This window comes from Juglans regia, chromosome 15, assembly GCF_001411555.2.
Source record: "Juglans regia cultivar Chandler chromosome 15, Walnut 2.0, whole genome shotgun sequence".
In the NCBI taxonomy this organism is placed as follows: Eukaryota; Viridiplantae; Streptophyta; class Magnoliopsida; order Fagales; family Juglandaceae; genus Juglans; species Juglans regia.
This window is the reverse complement of record NC_049915.1, coordinates 14,924,412-14,944,572: the sequence shown is the minus strand read 5'-3', so window position 1 is coordinate 14,944,572 and position 20,161 is coordinate 14,924,412. Positions and strand designations below refer to the sequence as shown.

At 34.7% G+C, this 20,161-nt stretch overlaps 1 protein-coding gene and 1 non-coding gene across 7 annotated transcripts; both read right to left on the bottom strand.

Moving 5' to 3' along the window:
- Window positions 1-2,648: 2,648 nt before the first annotated feature.
- LOC108983680 (serine/arginine-rich splicing factor SR34A-like) lies at window positions 2,649-9,610 on the bottom strand. Of its 6 annotated transcripts, XM_018955397.2 has the most exons (14): window positions 9,374-9,528; window positions 7,969-8,040; window positions 7,698-7,815; window positions 6,316-6,381; window positions 6,159-6,233; window positions 5,927-6,077; window positions 5,728-5,774; window positions 5,585-5,642; window positions 4,918-4,967; window positions 4,783-4,839; window positions 4,158-4,237; window positions 4,002-4,073; window positions 3,876-3,912; window positions 2,649-2,957 (listed from the first exon to the last, which is right to left on the bottom strand). In XM_018955397.2, the coding sequence occupies exons 3-14, from the start codon at window positions 7,782-7,784 to the stop codon at window positions 2,937-2,939; spliced, it is 801 nt and encodes a 266-aa protein (XP_018810942.1). In that variant the 5' UTR covers window positions 7,785-7,815; window positions 7,969-8,040; window positions 9,374-9,528; the 3' UTR covers window positions 2,649-2,936. The 6 variants fall into 6 exon arrangements, with proteins under 6 accessions (XP_018810942.1, XP_018810944.1, XP_035541744.1 ...); XM_018955399.2 differs by lacking the exon at window positions 7,969-8,040 and having other exon boundaries at window positions 7,698-7,812; window positions 9,374-9,610; XM_035685851.1 differs by having other exon boundaries at window positions 7,698-8,235.
- Window positions 9,611-11,915: 2,305 nt separating this feature from the next.
- LOC118344771 lies at window positions 11,916-12,048 on the bottom strand. The gene has a single exon (XR_004798520.1). It is a non-coding gene; the product is annotated as a small nucleolar RNA snoR111 (small nucleolar RNA).
- Between the last annotated feature and the right edge of the window lie 8,113 nt (window positions 12,049-20,161).

Genomic DNA, 20,161 nt, shown 5'->3' with positions numbered 1-20,161 from the left:
TATTATTATTATTATTTTTTGTAACGACGATACAGTTTTAAGGTGTTCAAGTCTTACACACTCATTTTAAAAAAAAAAAATAGTGAACAAATTTGAAATCCACATTATCCAATCTCCAGTTCCTCTAATACAATTGAGATTGTTGCAAGAATAAGGTTCATGAGTTTTGCTACAAATCAACAACTATTCATATGATCACACACCCACACATGACATGAAAAAATGTGTTTTTTATAGAATGTGGCGTGTTTTTCATAAGTATAGAGTGTGAGATAGTGAATAGTTGTTGATGAGAAAATTTTTTTAAGGGTCATATATGCACCCGGTAGAAAACAGTAATACTCAAGCCAAAATACTTGAATTATTTAATTAGGGTACAAAGTTTGAAGTTTCTTTAAATTGATCATTTTCTTTTGTTCTTTGCTTGAAGGTTGGGATGACAAGGAGATAGTGAAAATAACTAATTAATCACGAGATAATTAACCAAAAAACAGTAGTACTCACCAATGATCAGAACAAGCTAAGAGAAATTTGGCTTTGTTTGGATTGAGATATATAGTAATTTAATTTATCTCATTTCATATTATTTAAATAAGGTTAATTTTTTTAAATTCTTACGTAAAATATAATAAATAATTTAATTTTTTTAAATTATCAAATAAAAATAATATTAAAATAAAATTTTATTCAATTTTTAATTTTTATCTATTTTAATTTACTGTTTAAATATTTTTGTTACATGTATAATGGTTAACGTACGTTGGGATATAAATGGCAAGTAGGTCCCACTGATCAGACTCTCATATCCTTTGCTTCAAGTGCCACGTACGTTTCTAGACGAGATGGGCCCACAAGCATCGATCATGTTGTCTATACTTCTTATGGAAGTTAACATCTTAATTATATTTTAATTATATAAATTATGTGATTTAAAAGTTAGCATATAAACAAGAAAAAATGATATTCGGTTCCATAAATTTATCTCCTCAAAGTTACTGAACATATATATTTTTTTATTTTTTTATTTTTTTAATGATTAAGAAAATAACTATTAATAAAGTTGTATATTTTTTCTAAAAAATGTTTTAAAATATTTGAAAGAAAAATAAAAATAAAATATGTAATTTGTCCTGATAGTAAATTTGAGCGGACAAACTCATGAGACTGAGTAGCAACATCCTATAAATTAACAAACTACTTAGTGTATAATTTATTATGTGAGTTATAAAAAGCTAAATTTAAGTACTTTTTATGCAATTAGTTGATGCAAATGGAAATCAATAATAATAATGAATTTGTTATGTCAATAAACAAGATTACAAATAGGTTTCTTTTCAATTAGTATATGAGATATGCATATTATAACCGAAAATCCTTCATTTTTTTCAAAGTTAAAGACTACAATCATCTAATCGGTTATCGATAAATGAAAATCAATGTGAGTACTTCTAATTATAAGCCGATGAACGATAGCTCATAACCATATATTTCATAAGAGAAGGAAATGATAAATGCCATTTTATCATAAAATAAATTAATTTATATCATTTTCTTATTAGCTTTTCTACAAATTCTGATAAACCCATTTTGTCTTTACATTTTTTTTATCTTTTGAACAATTGTCCTTGTATAGTTTGTATAACAAGATTTGTCAATTTGGCTTTTATAATTTCTTATCTGTAGTTTATAAAAGATATATACAGTCTTGAAGTGTGCAGTCCCAACGTATTCTATTTGAAAAAAAAGTGAGGACACTATTACAAAAATATTTTTTTCTTGCAAGTTTCAGATGTATCCACTTTTTTTAAAAAGAGTACGCAGAGATTGTATACTCCAAGACTATATATATCATTTCTCCAATATTATAATTAAGTCACCAAAACAAATTCTAATTTGTTTGAAAATTAGTAAATGAACTGATTGTAAACATAAATTGTAACTTGGTGATAACTCTTCATGAGTTCATCTCTTATTCCAATAAAAAAATGAACCAATCTAGAATTATCCAAACTCGACACAATATTAAGTCCTACCACAATGCAAGATTTTAGGAGTAAAAAAAAATGCAATGGAACATTACTAATCAACACTGTTGCAATATATTCCATTAAATAGTAAGTGGAGGAGGGAGGGAGGGAGGAAGGGAGGTGAGGTTGATTAGCAAGTGAGGAGATTGAAGTAAAGTCGGGTCGACATGCTCTAATCCAAGGAAATGAATGATAGAAACCAGTGACAACAGAATGTTTAATCCAACAAACATAAACATTAGAAGGGCAAGAACATGTTCATATACTTTCTGCTTGCAATAAAGAGTTTCCCATCATCCACTAGCATCCATGTACTCTATAATACCATAAACAAAATTTTCATCCAATCAAACTGTCCCTATGCAAATCACTATGTTGAGCAGCCAACCAGACTTTAAAAAGTCTTGGAGCAGAAGATTAGGTTTAACTTGAATGCACAATGTTTCTTTCCCATAAAGGATGTTAACTGATAAATGCTGCAGTCGTGTAGGGTGCCATAGAGGTTTTCAAATACACAAGTTTGATAGACCTTCAAGACCCATCTTTAAAGATCTTTTCAAGGTTGAAATCACAGATTATTATCACATCCAGAATATATTATTAAGAAAAAATCGACTAAAATTAGATTTGCAAGCCAACGGAATTTCCATTCACAATAGTATAATCACAGTCAGAAATCTCCTGGATAGTGGCCTAAAAGACAGCGTACACATACCTTGCAGATACTAGCTTGAGTAGAATGAAAATGGCAAAATAAGCAATTTATGATTCAAGTCATACAGCCAACACCTAGTCTATCGAGGACTATCATTAATCGATTCCAGCTAATTCCATGTAAAACCTAGCAAAGTTTCTCCTCAAACTCTACCATATATGTCTGGAAGAGTTTTGACATTGCTTGCATGGAAATCAGCCACTATCTGACCGGGCCTGAAAAGAGATTAAGCTTCCATAAGACATCCAGAACATTTCATTAAGTAATTTCTACATGAAAAGGAGGTTCAGAAAATGTGAAGTCGAATTTCCTTTTTACTTTTACCCTTTTTCCATTCACTATTTTGATCGGTGAAAATAAAGATGGATTTTGGTGTCTAAGAACCAAGAACAATACACAGACAAACATAGACGTTTTACGAAAGAAAATTGATATTTATCATAACTATCATCCTCTCAACATCCTTTGATGTGGCATCAAATGATTGATAAACAAGTGTAACTTAACAAATAGTTTCTCAATCATTTAATCTCATATTATGGGATGGTGAGAGGATGATGAAAAAAAAGATGATGAGCAGCATTACTCAAAAAGAAAAATGATATTTATTATCTTTTAACTATCATGTTGTTGTCCCATTCAAAGCATGGCAAGCAAATCTAACCATTGCCATTAGTCCTCTTTTTTTTCAAAAAAAAAAAAAAAAAAAAGAGGAACAAGCATGAATGACAAGATTTCTGATACATAACAGATTTAAGAAAAATAAATAATTATTTTTATAAAAGGAACAGCACTGAAAAGACAGGAAAATAAATAACTGATGATACAAGTGAAATATGGAAATGACAAAATGTTCATCAACGGAGGATCCTACACGCACAAGGTAAAGTCAAAGTCAACTAATTAGGTGTTCCAAACATCATCAGGCCAAAACATTTACGGGAAAGATAACTCCATCCCAATGCAGCCAGCCAAAGAGACATTTTAATACTCGACCATGTCTGGTTTTGGGCAGTCACTGCCTAAGTTCTAAGGAGATGAATGGTCACACTGTTGCCACTCCTACTAGAGTAACTAAGTCCGAACATGCATGCAACATATAATTTTGAGAAGCAATCCTAGAGTTCAATTACCTGGAGAGGAGATCCTGACCTTGATCTTGATCTTGGCCTGCATGTTTTAAAGTTAATATCATTGATATGGGTATTAGAACAGCACCACAAGGCATACATCAACCGGTGTGAGTAAATCCCAGGTACCTGAAAGATTTGACAGGAGATGCAGATCTGGATCTTGATACCGATCTAGAAATAGAGCGTTCCAATGATTTACTGAAGAAAGAAACAAAATACATTATCGTAAGAAATGCAAAGGGCATAAAACAGAAAAATAAATTGACTGAAGAAAGTCAGTACCTCCTGTCCCTCCTTTCACTTCTGCTTCGGCTGCGGCTTCTACTTCGGCTCCTTATGGGACTGCCCTCGTACTTCTTGACCTGTCCCACCATATGTAAAAGCAAACTTCAATACAAGAATGAACATTTAGGCTCACCCATATGCATTGGCACCTCCAATGTACAAATATCCAACTGCTCTATACCTGTCAACAGACCTTGGAATCTAACATTTTTTTTTAACATGAAAAAGGGGGTAGGATCAATAAATCAGCTTAAAGTAATAAGGAAGCATTTTTAAAGAAAAAAAAGATGCACTAGCAGATTATTGAACTTTTTAGTGATGAGTAAAGATAAATGAACAATTCACAAACATATAGAGAATAAAATAAAGGCTAAAATACTTTTGGCCTAACAATTTAAGGCAGGTACCAATTTGATAGCGAGAATTTAAAATGTTTCAATTCCACCCAGAAAACTAATGGATCTAAAGTTCTATATCAATCAAAATCCAAGTTTTCAGGAACGAAATTGGAACATTATAAATTCTAGTTGCCAAAAGGGAACATACCTGTTAGTGACCCAAAATATAATTTAGACAATAATGATCCAACTAAGTTATCAAAATGATAGAAAGAAATGGTTACCCGAATATAACCTCTTGCCCAAGGATTTCTGAATTCGGTGTCATCAAGCTTCCGAATCTGAAAAACAGACAAGTCAGCAGTCATAGCAGACTGACGCACAATTTCAGCAAATCAAGTGCTCTCTGAATGACTTACAGCATATTTCATGTCATCATAATTAGTGTAATCAACAATTCCAAAGGTCCCTGGAGAGAGAAATTACATATTGTGAGTACTAGACGAGAATATCATTAACCATATCAACTATGTGGGAATGCAAATAGGCTTGCATAAGAACCACTAAGAAGTTAAATGTAATCATTTAAACATAATTGAGAAGAGGTTAAATGAGCCATCATGTGTACCACAATGATTGCTTTTGGTCCCATATCCCCAAAGCATAAGACTGAATTGATACAGACAAATAGGCAATGTGGGTGTGTAGATAATCTAGAGAGCTTCATGAGCTATACTTCTATATATCTACCAACAATATCTCATTTCACCACTTCTGTTATACAGACCGAACAGAAGAACAAGGCATCAACCTGCAAAACCCAAACTATAATTCCACCGCCCGCATAAGACACCTTTTTTAAAATAAATTATGAGACATTCTAATCTTTTCCATAGACCTTACACTTCTCAACAAACATAATGAAGAAGGCCTGCAGAGCTATTTTCCAATCTAAAGCACATATCCATTTCCTTCCTCAAAAAAGAAAACCAAGATGTAAATATAAAACCACATGTGAACAATAAAAGATCACATGGGCACTGATTGCGAAACAGTTAATTGAAACATATTTTGCATAAGGCATACCTTCACTGTCACGGGATACCTCTGCAAAACATACATCACCAGCTTTCCGCATATGATCCTGAAACAAGTTTACCATAAAGTTACCTGGCAGCAGCATGGGGGAAATTATTCAAGTTGCTTGTTAGAGAAAAAGATTTCCACACCTTCAAATCTTGCCAGGAAGCAGAAGAAGGGAGCCCACGGACAACAACTGTAAAGAAAATACAAACACAGATCGGAATTGTTAGTACACCTGAAACGTACCAAGTCAAAAGACATAAATATGTAAGCACTGTGCCTTAGTTTTCTCACTTTCTCCTAAACGTATTTTGGAACAAAAAACTACTCTCCTAATTAATTCACCTCGAAATTCAGAATGGCGTGAGATACCAAATCGGCCACCACCACTGCCGCCACCTCCGCTGCCTCCGCCACCGCCGCCGCCGCTGCCGCCACCATAGCCACCACGACGATCACTTGAAGATGGCCCTCTACCGCCATGGGCGAGTTCAACCTTCATAAAGAACAAATAAGAAACTAATCAAGTAAAATGCAAGATAAGTACCCCAAAAAGCTGATTGGTGACTCTCGTTACCCTCAACCGACAACCATCAAAGTTATAGCCATCACGACCCCGGATTGCATCTTCTGCATCCCGAGCATTATCAAACTGACAACAAAAGGGAAAAATGAATACTGAAAAATAATCTTTTTAAAATATATCCAACAAAAAACCAAGTTACAAGGAGTACCTCCACAAAACAATAACATGGAGGGCGGGGCGGAATCTTCAATTCAATATCCAATATACGGCCATACTGCAAAGGGAAAATAACATTTATTTTCTTGATAAGACACCATCCAACTTGGCCTCCAGCTAAACTATTCAGCATACTATCTATTTAGAACTGTACAATATGGTCACCAATCTCTTGGTAGTTGGATATTTCTGAGCCATTTATCATCAAGGAGTCAGAGTTGCTTCTCTTGTTTTTTTTTTTTTTATAACGGGGGAACCATCCCACAGCAGAGCCCTTAGGAAGTTAGCCACTTGGTGAAAAAACATTGTACACTTATCCCCTCTTAACAACAAGGCACTTGATTTTTGTCTCCAACAAACCTCCTCCAGGAAAGTAAACCTTTCAACCTCACCATTCATGAAATCCTTTCTCATTTTCTCTTCAACATCCATCACATTCTCCACCTCAACAACTTCAAAGGTACACAATTCATCTGGACCTAGCTTTTCTTGTCTCCCCACATTGCCAAACACTCCCTCATTCCAAACTTTCAAGTCAATTTTCTTTCCTTTTTTCCTTTTTTTTTTTTTTTTTGAGAAGTAACTTTCAAGTCAGTTTTCAGAGCTTTGTGTTTGCATTCCACGCATAACTTGTGGGTAAGCAGCCATACTTTACATGTGTGTGTGTCAATATAGATGTGTGTGTGTGTGTGTGTGTGTTTTGTAAGATCTTGTTCCCTTATTATGGCCAGAGTGTAGGTCGGTAAATGAAGATGATCCCTTTCTTCTATGGGTGCAATGAATGACTCTCACCTCACCCAGCCATTTGACCTATGGCATCATCTTCTTGCTTTTCAAACTAAGCTATTGCATAACAAGAAAGAAAGACCTCTCTTCCAAGATCGGTCCCAACCTTAGATGTACTGGTCAATTAGCGGGGCATTCAAAGAAGCTATGCACCTTCACTGAGTGTCAAGGAAAGCAAGCACTTCATATATAAAGTGTTCCTGAAACAGAAATCTTTTTTATCCAAAGGCTATAAATGGTCGCACAACCAAAGAAGAGACATTTACTACATGAGCTCCATACAGCAGATCCAACATACTTCTATAGCTATTAAAGATCCTTTACATGAAGAGGATCAGATGAACAACATGATACTGACTGTAGAATAATATGGACATGAACAAATGGCCACACTAGCAAAAATCAGAGAGAAAGCATTACAAGTCGCAATGATGTGTGAATTAAATTAACTGGTCAGGATTTAAATGGTTATTTCTTAGGCTTAATATGAGAACCGTGTACACAAGAAATTCACCCCAAAACTAAAGGAGCATATACACAATAACCCAAAAAAAACTATTTAAAAAAAAAAAAAGTGTACAACCAAACCTTGTAGAATAGATCTTCAATTTCTGATTCTCTTATATCTGAGGGCAGGTTTCCAACATAGATTGTGCGAGAAAAACGACCACTCATGTTTGACACACAAAATGGTGCAGATTACCTACTGTATAAACAATAGAAATCTCATAAATGAAGAAACAACAATCTCTCAATGTCTAAAAGAAAGTCTTGCAATAGATTGTCATTTCAAGTATCATCAACATGTACTTTGTTGATGATATTAAAAGTAAAGCAAAACCATAACAATGAAGCAAACCAAGAGAGCAATCCTCGAGGTGAGCCGTGCTCCACAAGCTCCATTGCTCATTTGCTCCAAGATGCTCCAATGCTATAATAATATTTGAAATAAAATTTGATCTCCACATCCTCTCCAGAATTTAAGCAGATGTATAGATCTTCTAAGAGTGACCAAGAATCTCCAATAATAATAAATAATACACATAACTCCACCCCGATTCTCCCACTCCCTCTCTATACCCCTATGTATGATTCCAATGCTCATATTTGTCCAAGCGCTTGTCATCTATCATAAAGAAAGCATTGGTGTCAGGGCCATAATCGAGCCAAGCCAAGCGGAGCCGAGTATTGACTGTTCAAGAACAGCTCGAGAGATCTATATGATGGCTTAAGCTCAGCTCAACTAAAATTGGCCATGCTCAGCTTGATTCCATTAAACAAACGAGTCAAGCCAAGCTCTGATTCAAGCTGATCACAAAGCAATCAAACGGACCAAAACAGGAACAGGAAAACAAAAACAATATATTCTTCAATCACCAAGCATGAGATTCCACCAGAGCCAAAGAGACCACAAATTTTTTGTTCTGGCTTGCACAAACCCTAACGAGTCAAACTTGATCCACTATACTTCACAAGAAATGAAACCATAGATGGGTCACTAAATAATAGGCCTAAAAATTAGCCAAAAAAAAATCCCAATCTAGGGTAAATACTGTGTGATAACACGTTCAGGATAATAACTATTGCGCACATAGCAAAATATAAATGACGAAAATGATGATAAAAGTTTATATTAGGATAATTGAAGGAAGGATACGAGCTATCTAATCTACGACCAAGATCAGATCGGAGGCATATACATTTCCAAAGCAGCACCACATATTTACAAACAATTTTTCTGGTCATATTTACCAAAACAATTGGTACCCTCAAAACTCAATTCACAAAAAGTTTAGATTAAACTGGAACAAAAAGAAATGAGGGATTTCATAGTCATCAGGAAGTTATTCTATTAAACCAATGTAGTCACCAAACAAGATAATTAAGCCATAGCATTAACTAAAATAAATCACATTTCATAATTGCAGGAAGGAAATTGACTATCTACAAGGTCAGCACAATTTCAATGGTCGTTAGTACCAGCATTTGACATGCCGAACTCAGTGTACAGAATCGAAGCACGTATGCAAAAAGAGTGATGAATCAACCATAAGGAAGTGGACCCAAATTCAGTATTCGCACAAGTTAATAAATCAAAATGGTTTATTGGTTTCGCGAACACCAAACTACCATGCTTGGAAGAAAAAGTCAAAACCAGAGACAAAAAATACACCTCGTGCTTTCAAAACTGTGAAGAATCGGTTTTGAGAACACGAAAACACCACAAAAACAGGAAACAATGCATGAGTCGAGGCGAAACGCACCTTTTGAACTTAGGTTTTCAGAGAAATATTGGAGAGAGAGCTGTACGTCGCCGCGGCGGTCAGGCAAAGAGCAGCCCGTAAGACGGAGGAGAGGATGAAACGGCGCACAAGATACGAGGATCTAGAAGAATAAACCCTTACTCTGGTCCCTGGTATAAAGAAACGACAACGTTTTGAAATTCCGGTAAAAGACATGGTTGGATCTAGGGGACCGGACCGACCGAGTCTCACCCCGGTCTCAATCCTAATTGCATAAAGCCGAATTCATTCGGTCCGATACACGATCTTGGGATTTTTTATCCAGAATCGCACCGAATAAAAATAAAAAATAAATTTTATAATTTATATATATTAATTATATAATTTTCATCTAATCTAATCTTATCACTAACTCACTATTAAGTAATTATTAATTAATACTAATATTTATAATTTTATACTAATATTAATATTTATACTAATACTAATAATCTAGACTCTAATATAGTATAAAAAAATAAAAATATTAATAGTCTAATATAGACTATAGTTATAGTTATACTAATATAGTTATAATTTATACCAAACCACCATAAGTAATATTACTAATATATAGCTATACTATATTACTAATAGTATAATACTAATACTATTATATAGTTATATTAATCATAATAAGTTAATAACTAATCACTATAAGTCTATAGAGTATAATTATATATATTTAGTATCAATGTATTATTATATTCTTTAATCTATTACTAATACTATTAAGAGTTATAGTATAAATTATAATATATGTATAATTTATAAATTTATAATAGTATGGATAATTAAATATTTTATGCTTATTTATAATAGTATATATAAAAGTATGTTAAGTATATATCTTTCTCAATTATGGATGTAATATGTATGGATAATTAAATTATTTATGTTTATTGCTTCATATACAAAATGTTAAAAGTTGTATATGGCTCATTATGCATTAATAAATTAATAATTAACATCATCAATATAATTATAACTAAGCTAAATCACTATAGTCTATAACTATAATTATAAATTATAACTAAATCACTATAATTCTATAAGTCTACTGTCTATATATAATATTAAATTATTAATATCGCTATGAATCTATGACTAATGACCATATCACTATGAGTCTATGAGACTATGACCATATATTATTATATAGTATTAATATCACTATTAAGTTATTAATATAGTATATAGTATTATTAATAATTTATATCAATGTATTATTATGTAATATATAGTATTAGTATCACTATATCATTATAATATATATATATATATACACACTATAAATCTATATGTAGCAGTAACAGTAACACTATAATAGTATAATATATAGTATTAGTATATATTAATATATTATAAGAGTTATAGGATTATAGCATAATATATGTATAATAGTATAGTATTAAGATCACTATAACTATATATACCTAATAGGTTTATAGGCTAATACAATGATTTATTAATCATATACCTAATACAATGATTTATTAATCATATTACATATACAAAATGTAAAAACTTGAAAGCTTAAAATATTGAAAAATTGAAAATTATCATAGATTCATAGAATCATAAATTATAATACATTTAGTCATTGACATACTCTAAATTAGTAAGAAATTAGTAATTAACATTTAACATCATAAATATAATTATCATTAATTATTTTTGTAATGAGTTAATTAAATAATCCACATTAAATAGTTTATTTAATTTTAATTTTACTAATTTAAATAATTTTTTTAAATAATTTATGTGTCAAAAAGATACAAGTAAAAAACACATGTGAGCTGCTGCCTTATCAGAAACGGCGTCGTTTTAGTCACACGATTCATTTCTACTTTTCAGTTTTCCCCAATTCCCTCCTCCCGCGTGAGAAACCTGATTGAGCTAAATTGTTGCATATTTTATACATCTAGAACTCATATATTTAAATTATTTCATTACATTATTATTGGTTTTAGATATAAAAAAAAAATGGTTAAGATACATAAATCTGAGTTGTGATTTAAATTGATTTATAACAAAATTTATGCTTAATTTTATAACTTGTGATTTAATTGAACAATGTTCATTCACATGCACAACACATTTTTGATACACTTTCTTTCTTTTTTATTTTTATTTATTTATTTTTTCTTTTCAAGTTAAGAAATTCAAAAGTATAAGAAAAGTCAAAGAGCAAAAGCAAGTCAAAAAGGGCACCAACTTTCTCTTGGTGTTTAGATGAAAGCAATTTTGGGTTCTTTCTCAAGAGTAATTTTACTCTTAAGCCACTTAAGTCTCTAACACCACACATCAGTTGAGCTGACCTTTTTTTTTTTTTTTAAACGATTTGCTAGACTACTTCTCGAATCTTCCATTTGAATTTCTCTCTTTGCTCTCCCCCTCCCTTCCTTCTTTGCTCTCTCCCTTCTCTGTCGAAGCCGACCATTCGAATTTCAAGTAAACACGTTATTATATTCCTCTTTCTTTTCTTTTTTTTTATCAGTAAAGGAAACAATGAAAGTAACAAATGTGGACAAGCAACAATCGAATCGCCAATAAAAAAAGATGATGACCGAAATGATATCTCGGCCATTGATTTTTGCTATACCTCAATGTTATTCTGAATGTAGGAGACATAGAGTTGTCTCCCCTTTTCTATTAAACCGAACAGAGGCTTTGATTTGAAAAGAAAAACGAAGAAAAATCCCAAATATGAGCGATTATCAAACAAGGTTGAGAGATCCCTAGACCCCTTACATTTCAATCGGTTGTAGAGAAGAACGGAAGCGCAAATATCTCTGTTAAATACCTATGTTATATCTATTCATTAACTTTTTTTCAATAACATAGCTTCAAATATATAGGTTAATGAAACTGAATGGTGTGAATGATAAAAGAAAGAAGAGCTAAGGAATAGTTATTAATTTATTGGGCGAAAAACGCTCATCTTTCTCGCACAGCTTTGTAGGGAGGAATTTTTGTTGATGTCGACTCCGGTTTTGAGAGATTCGCCCCTTCATTGCCCATGATTTAGGTGAAACAAAAGTCACAAAAGATCAAAACCACAAAAACCACACATATAAAATCCCACCAGTAATTACAACTTGAACAAAAAAAAAATGCACAAAAGAGAAATCAAGCACCAAAAGAATAAGAACTTCAAACATTGTACCTGGGGCTCGTTTTCTCTCTCTTGAGTGACTAAACTCCGATTTTGGGAGGGGGAGAGAGATTTGGCAGAGGGAGGGGGGAGAGCAAAGAAATGAGGGAGGGGGAGAGCAGAGTCGACGTGTAATAGTTTTGAGAGGAAGAGAGAGATTCGCATAAGGAGGGGAGGAAGGGGGAGAAGGATTCGACACAGAAGGGGGAGAGCAAATGAGAGAGAGAGAGAGAGAGAGAGAGAGAGAGAGAGAGAGAGAGAGAGAGAGAGAGAGAGAGGGAACTTGAGCCATTTTTAAGAAACCGGGTTAGCCATATCATTAGTGTGTGGCGTTGGAGAGTAGACCAGCTTAAGAGTAGAAATACTATTTTTTAAAACGTAGCTGGGCAGCACACGAAAAAAGAAAAACAAAAAGCACGCACGCACGCACGCACACACACACACGCCAAAAAGAAAGAAAGGCCACACGAAAAAAAAAAAATGGATGGACGCAACACGCACAAATAAAAACAGGTTTCTTTTCGACTTAAAAGGAACATACTTTTTGGAGACGCACACAGTGCCATTGAAGAACCTTGAAGGGTCCATTGCCGCTACCCAACCTCCTCCACTACTTTTTATCTTCATCTTCATCTATTTGGCTTGCTCTTTTCTTTTCTTAATCTCTATTTAATTTTAGTCTGAATTTTATAGTGTATTTTTGAGATTTTTAATTTAGAATTAGTTGAGTTTGGATATTTTATTTTCAGTATGTTTAAGTTTGATATAGTTATTTTTCTTGCTCCTTTAGACTTTTATTTAATAGTGATTACAATTTCTATGAATTGATTTTGAGAATTTGTAATTTGAATACAAGGATGAACCCTAGAATCTTGATTTTGGAACTTTTCAATTCTCAGCTCGTATTTTGTCAATTATTTTCTAATCTAATTTAATTCTTAGCTTAGTTTTATTAATCTCTTGGTTTCATTGCGTATTAGATTGATTAAATATTAATTAGAACTTAAATAATTTCAGTTTTATTATTTAGTTTTCAGATTAATTAAGATTGTTTAGCTTAGTTAACTCCTTGATTGTTAATTTTAATTTGTTAGTTTTTTTTTACATTTCATTTCGACACTCAAACATCCAAAAATATGAATCTAGTCTATCACTAGTGCCCTTTTCATTCTCGTTGCACTCTTTCATTCATTGTACATACCACTATTTTTATTTTCTCTTTGTGAATATTTTCACAATTTTAAACAAGTTTGGTTTTAAATAGCTTTCCATGAGGAGACGATCTAGGAATTTATTCCTAATTATTACGTGACATCCTTATGCACTTGGGATAGCCTTTGTGCTGCTCATTTTTTAGTGAGTCAAAACCCTAAGCGCCACGATACCCCCATCTTGCCCCTTTGTCCCCTTCATCGTAGCAGGCTCACAACTGATTGGTACTCTCTCTCTCTCTCTCTCTCTCTCTCTCTCTCTCTCTCTCTCTCTCTCTCTTCACTACTCGCAGCCCCTAAAGTCGAAGGTTATAAACTATAAATATTGCAATTTGTTTTGAATCTTTGATCTTGAATCCTTGATGAATTTGTTAAGTATTTTGTATTTGTTGAGAACTTGAGTGCATTGGGCTATTGGCAGCCTGCTATTTTGATTCTTTTGAATGTTGATGTATTTGTGAGTTATTTGGTTTTTTATTACAAACTCAATGGATGATATCCTTTGTTATAAATAAATCTAGCAAACAATAGCAACACTGCTAATGAAGGTGTTCTTTGTTTGGCCTTTTTTTTCTTGAATTTTGCTCTATGATTCAATTTCTTGATCCTTACACTTTCTTTATTTTCACTACATGGGACCGAAAGACCGACCGGACTGGACTATCCTGAATGGGACTAGACCGAATCGGTTCTTATGCTTTTCGGTCTGGTCCAGGGTAGAAAAATCCTAGATCAAATAGATCCGGTCCAGTCTGCAAAACCTCATCAGGACTGACCAGACCGAACCGAAATCACCCCTAACTTGGATCAACTCAATTGAGGTGCAAATGAATTTCTCAAAAATATGAAATATTCCATAAATATTATGATATTTATCTCTCTTATAATCTAAATCTTAAAATTCAAATAAAAATTAGAGATCTAAATTATTTATAAAAATCGATTCTTCTTGAAAATAAATGAAAGAGAAATCACCATTCTTATTCATTTTTATTTCATTATTTTTTTATTTAATTTTTAAATAGTAGAATCAAATAGTTTTACACACTTCAAAAGAAAAATATAAAAATATTTTAGGAATAATAAATAGTTCCTACAATATTCACAAGAATAAACCAAATATGTTATCAGGTTCGCTTTGGACCCTTTGGGCTGCCTTTTTGGCCTTAACAGCCTTCAGTTAGAGTTACGACACATCAACAAGTCTACCAAACCAGCATGAAGCTTATTACACCAGATCGATTGAAGCCCTTTTTTTTTTCCTGCCGATATTTCTTCAACCTTTCTCGAAAAGTCTTCAAGCTGAATCTATGAACACATCTCCTACCCTCTATCAACCTTAGTCTCAAAAAAGAATCTCTACAGAAATGCAGAGAATCGAAAACTAACGCAGATGATATAGCAACTGCATAATACTCTGGAATGTTCTAGTGCCATCTCCTCTCTGTTATTTTGACATTTTGTACAGCAAATGTAACAAACTTTTATTCTTTTTTTTTCCTTTTACTTTTTACTCTGTATTGGGACCACTTGTACCTTTTATATGTCTATATAAAGACATGCGTATCAATGAGATATACACTAAGGATTTCTTCACAGAATCGCTATGATATTATTCTCTCATTTCTTCTTTCTAATATGGTATCAGAGTTGCTGACTAGCAGTCTCTTGATCCTCTCTTGTTCCCATGATGGATTCGAATCCCACCCCCCCTCCTTCCTCTTTTTCTTCTTCCTTTTCTCATGTTGTTTCCACTAAGTTGACTATTGATACCTATTTAATTTTGAAAGTCCAAACTGCTGCCTATTTGAGGGGTCAAGATCTTTTTCATTTCGTTGATGGAACTCAGATCATTCCACCGAAATATCTTCCCCCAGAGTCTGGTTCTATACCAAAAGACAATCCAGCCTATCTTACTTGGAAGAAAACAGATCAAATGATTTTAAGTATTTTATTCTCTTCAGTCATAGAGTCTGTCGTTGCACATGTCATTTCGACATAAACCTCTAGGGATTTATGGTATTCTCTTCAATCAATTTTCAGCTCCCATTCTCAAGCCAAAGTGTTTCAAATCCGTTTTCAACTTACCAATCTGTCCAAAGGAGAACAATCCATACCAGATTTTTTTAGCAAAGTTAGAATGCTTGCAGATACTCTCGTAGTAACTGGGAATCCTCTACCTGACAAAGAACTCATGACCTACCTTTTAAATGGACTTGGTCCTTCTTATGAGCCTTTTGTGACTTCCATAACCACTAGAAGTGACCCCATCACTACCCTTGAGCTTTATCATCTTCTTCTTATTCATGAGAGTCGGATGTCTCATGCCTCACACACAACTAACTCTTTCGTTCCTTGTGAACCATCTGTGAACTTAAGTTCTGCAACTTCCCGTGACCAGCGAGGTAGAGGCACATATAAAGGGAACATGTACAACTGAGGCCGAACCAGACCCTTTCACAGAGGACGTTTTCCATCTTCCCAAAACACTTCTTACACTCCAAATCCAAACAGTCCCACTTGTCAAGTATGCTCCAAACAAGGCCACACGGCACTTCAATGTCACTACAAATTTGACCATGCCTACTAGCAAGACCCACCACGCTCATTCTTCACAAACTACACAGCACCCTCTTCCACCATCGACCCAACCTGGTACCCTGATTCGGTAGCCACCCATCACATAAACCCATGACATCTATCAACTAAATCTCTCATCTGAACCGTACTCTGGCAACGAACAAATTCGAGTGGGCAATGGCAATGGCTTGATCAACAATATCGGTGATGCTTCTTTTCTCTTTAACTCATCATCTTTTCAACTTCACAATTTACTTCATGTTCCTACCATTACAAAGAATCTTGTATCTGTCTCCAAGTTTTGTACTGACAATGCTTATTTTTTTTAATTTCATCCAAATCATTTTTATGTTAAAGATTCATTGACCAGGAAGCTCCTCATCAGCGGACCAGTTCATGATGAACTTTCTCAGTTTCCTCCCCCTCTGCTTTCTTCTTCTCCATCGGCTTCTCTTGGTGAAAGAACAATGATTGATCAATGGCACAGACGCCTTGGCCATCCTTCTCTTGTCTTAGTTTCCAAAATACTGCGTGCCAACTACTTGCCATATTTCCCCAACATCTCCAACTCCAACTGTCCAGAGTGTCCACTTGCAAAGGCACGACAATAGCCCTTTTCTTCAAGTTCCAGAGTCACTCGCAAGCCTTTAGAATTACTATGGGCCGATGTTTGGGGCCCTGCTCCTGTTTTGTCTAGGAATGGTTTCAAGTATTATTTGTCAATTGTTGACCATTTTACTCGTTTCTCCTGGATATTTCCTATTAAATTGAAATCAGATGTTCTACAAGTTTTTACAAGTTTCATTCACTTTGTTGAACGTTTCTTTAATACTAGAATAATTTCTCTCCAAACTGATGCTGGAGGAGAATTTCGTCCTCTTACAACAATTTGTAAAAATCTTGGAATCTACATAGATTTTCTTGTCCACTCACCCATCAACAAAATGAGCTTGTTGAACGAAAACATCGGCACATTGTAGAAACTGAGCTCACTCTCTTAGCCCAAAGCTCTCTTCCACTCTCCTTTTGGGATGATGCTTTTACAACAGCCATTTACCTAATCAATTTACTCCCAACTCCAATCCTTCAAAACAAATCTTCATATTTCATAGTTCATAAAAAATCACCAGATTACTCTTTTCTCAAAATTTTTGGTTGTCAATGTTTGCCCAATTTAAGACCCTACATCCATCACAAATTAAATTTTAGATCCACTCCATACCTTTTTCTTGGATATAGTCCTTCTTGCAGGGGCTATAAATGTCTTGATCTAAGTACCAATCACCTCTACATCTCTCGGGATGTCACTTTCAATGAACACTTTTTTCCCTACAAAAATTTCTCAGCACCCGTCCCTCCATCCAAAAAACATGCTGTTCACCTACCTATTCTTAGTCCCTCCATCTTAGGCTCACCACCGACTTCAAACCCAATCATTAATTCACCTCCTCTCAATTCCTCACAATACACAAATTCGGCCCATAACATTACACTCAATCCAAACTCACCTGGCCCACCTAACTCTCTCTCTAATTCAGTCAACCCAACTCCATTTTTCCACTCTGAACCAACGCCGCACCTTACTCTTTCCATTTCGTCATCTTCCCCAATACCCACTGAAATCTCTTCTTCAATTCGTTTACACCCTCCTCGTTCCCCGATCATCACAAGGTCCCAAACTAATTCATCCCGTCCTCGTGTGCCCATTGACGAAACCATTCCTTATCCCACACGAAATTACTTTCTCTCAACCCAATCCGTCCCAGATGAACCCAGCAACTTTGCCCTCACTTCAAAATTCTTGGAAAGGCGTGATGCCATGACCAAAGAATATGAAGCTCTGGTACACACCCGTACATGGACCCTTGTTCCCCCTACAAATGTGTCTAATCTCGTTGGTTGCAGGTGGGTCTTCAAGACCAAGTTACACTCGGATGAATCAATTGAGCGAAGAAAAGCCAGACTTGTTGCGAAAGGCTTCCACCAACAGCCTAGTGTTGACTACACGGAGACCTTCAGTCCCGTTGTGAAACCCACCACTATTCGGTTAGTACTCTCTCTTGCTATTTCACAAAAATGGTCCTTAAGACAAATAGATATTCAAAATGCTTTTCTTCATGGGAGACTCAATGAAATTGTGTTTATGCAACAACCACCTGCCTTTGTTGATTCTAAGTATTCTAACCATGTTTGTCAACTTCACAAAGCCATTTACGGCTTGAAACAGGCACCACGTGCCTAGTTTTCTCAATTGAGCACCTGGCTCCTTAACTATGGTTTCAGTGTCTCTCAAGGAGACCCATCTCTCTTTTTTTACAGAACGAAAAATTCTATATTTTTACACTTGTTTACGTTGACGACATGGTTATTACATCCTCTTTGTCTGATGCTATTGATACTTTTATGAACAACCTTGGTCAAGCTTTTCCGGTTAAGGACTTGGGTCGTCTCTCTTACTTTCTTGGCCTTGAGCTCGATTATCTTCCTAGTGGTATGTTACTTTCACAAAGAAAATACATCTCTGATATCCTTGGGAAAACTAATATGCTGGAAGCCAACCCCATATCTTCTCCCATGTCTGCTTCTGTTAAACTCTCCAAATTTGATTCACCATCGTTTGATAATCCGACACTGTTTCGAAGTGTTGCTGGGAGTCAGCAGTACCTGTCCTTAACCAGATCCGGTATTTCATTTTCTGTAAATAAGGTTTGACAAATTATGCATGACCCTAAAGTAACTCATTGGTCTGCTATCAAAAGAATTTTGAGGTATTTAAAATTTTCAATCAATCATGGTTTGTTCTTTGCCAAGCAATCTGATTTTGTTCTTCATGCCTATTCCAACGCTGATTGGGCTGGTTGTCCCGACGACAGACGATCTACAGGGGACTTTTGCATTTATTTGGGTAATCATCTTATCTCTTGGAGCTCTTAGAAACAACATACAGTGGCCAAATCAAGCACTAAGGCCGAATATAAATCCTTAGCCAACACTACTGCAGAACTTATTTGGCTTCAAACGTTAATCAAAGAGCTCTGTTTCACTCTTTTTCAGCCACCAGTTTTATGGTGTGATAACATGAGCGCCACATATCTCACCTTCAATCCTGTTTACCACTCTCGTACTAAACACATGGACATTGATTTTCACTTCGTTCATGACAGAGTTGTTGCCAAGACTTTACAAGTTTCTTTCTGCAGTAGCAAAGATCAAATAGCTGATGTTTTCACCAAACCATTGGTTGCTGATAGATTTTCTTCCTTGAGGTCGAGCCTCAATGTGGTTGACACCCCATTGGGCTCGAGGGGGCGTATCAACCTTAGTCTCAAAAAAGAATCACTACAGAAATGCAGAGAATCGAAAACCAACGCAGATGATGCAGCAGCTACATAATACTCTAGAATGTTCTAGTGCCATCTCCTCTCTATTATTTTGGCATTTTGTACAGCAAATGTAACAAACTTTTATTCCTTTTTTTTCCTTTACTTTTTACTCTGTATTGGGACCACTTGTACATTTTATATGTCTATATAAAGACATGTGTATCAATGAGATATATATTGAGGATTTCTTCACAGAATCGCTATGATATTATTCTCTCATTTCTTCTTTCTAATACCATCCTTCCAAACGTTGAAGATCATTCTGTGATGAGGTAAGGCTAACAGCAACGACAAACTTGGTAGTAGCAGCCCATTGGGAAGAGGCAAGCCATCTCCTCTGTCTATCAACTCGGTTGTTCTCTCTTGCCAACTTGTTTTCTTCTTCTACCCTAAGTACCAAGCTGCGTAAGTATTGAGCATTTGTTGTCCTTGTACTTTG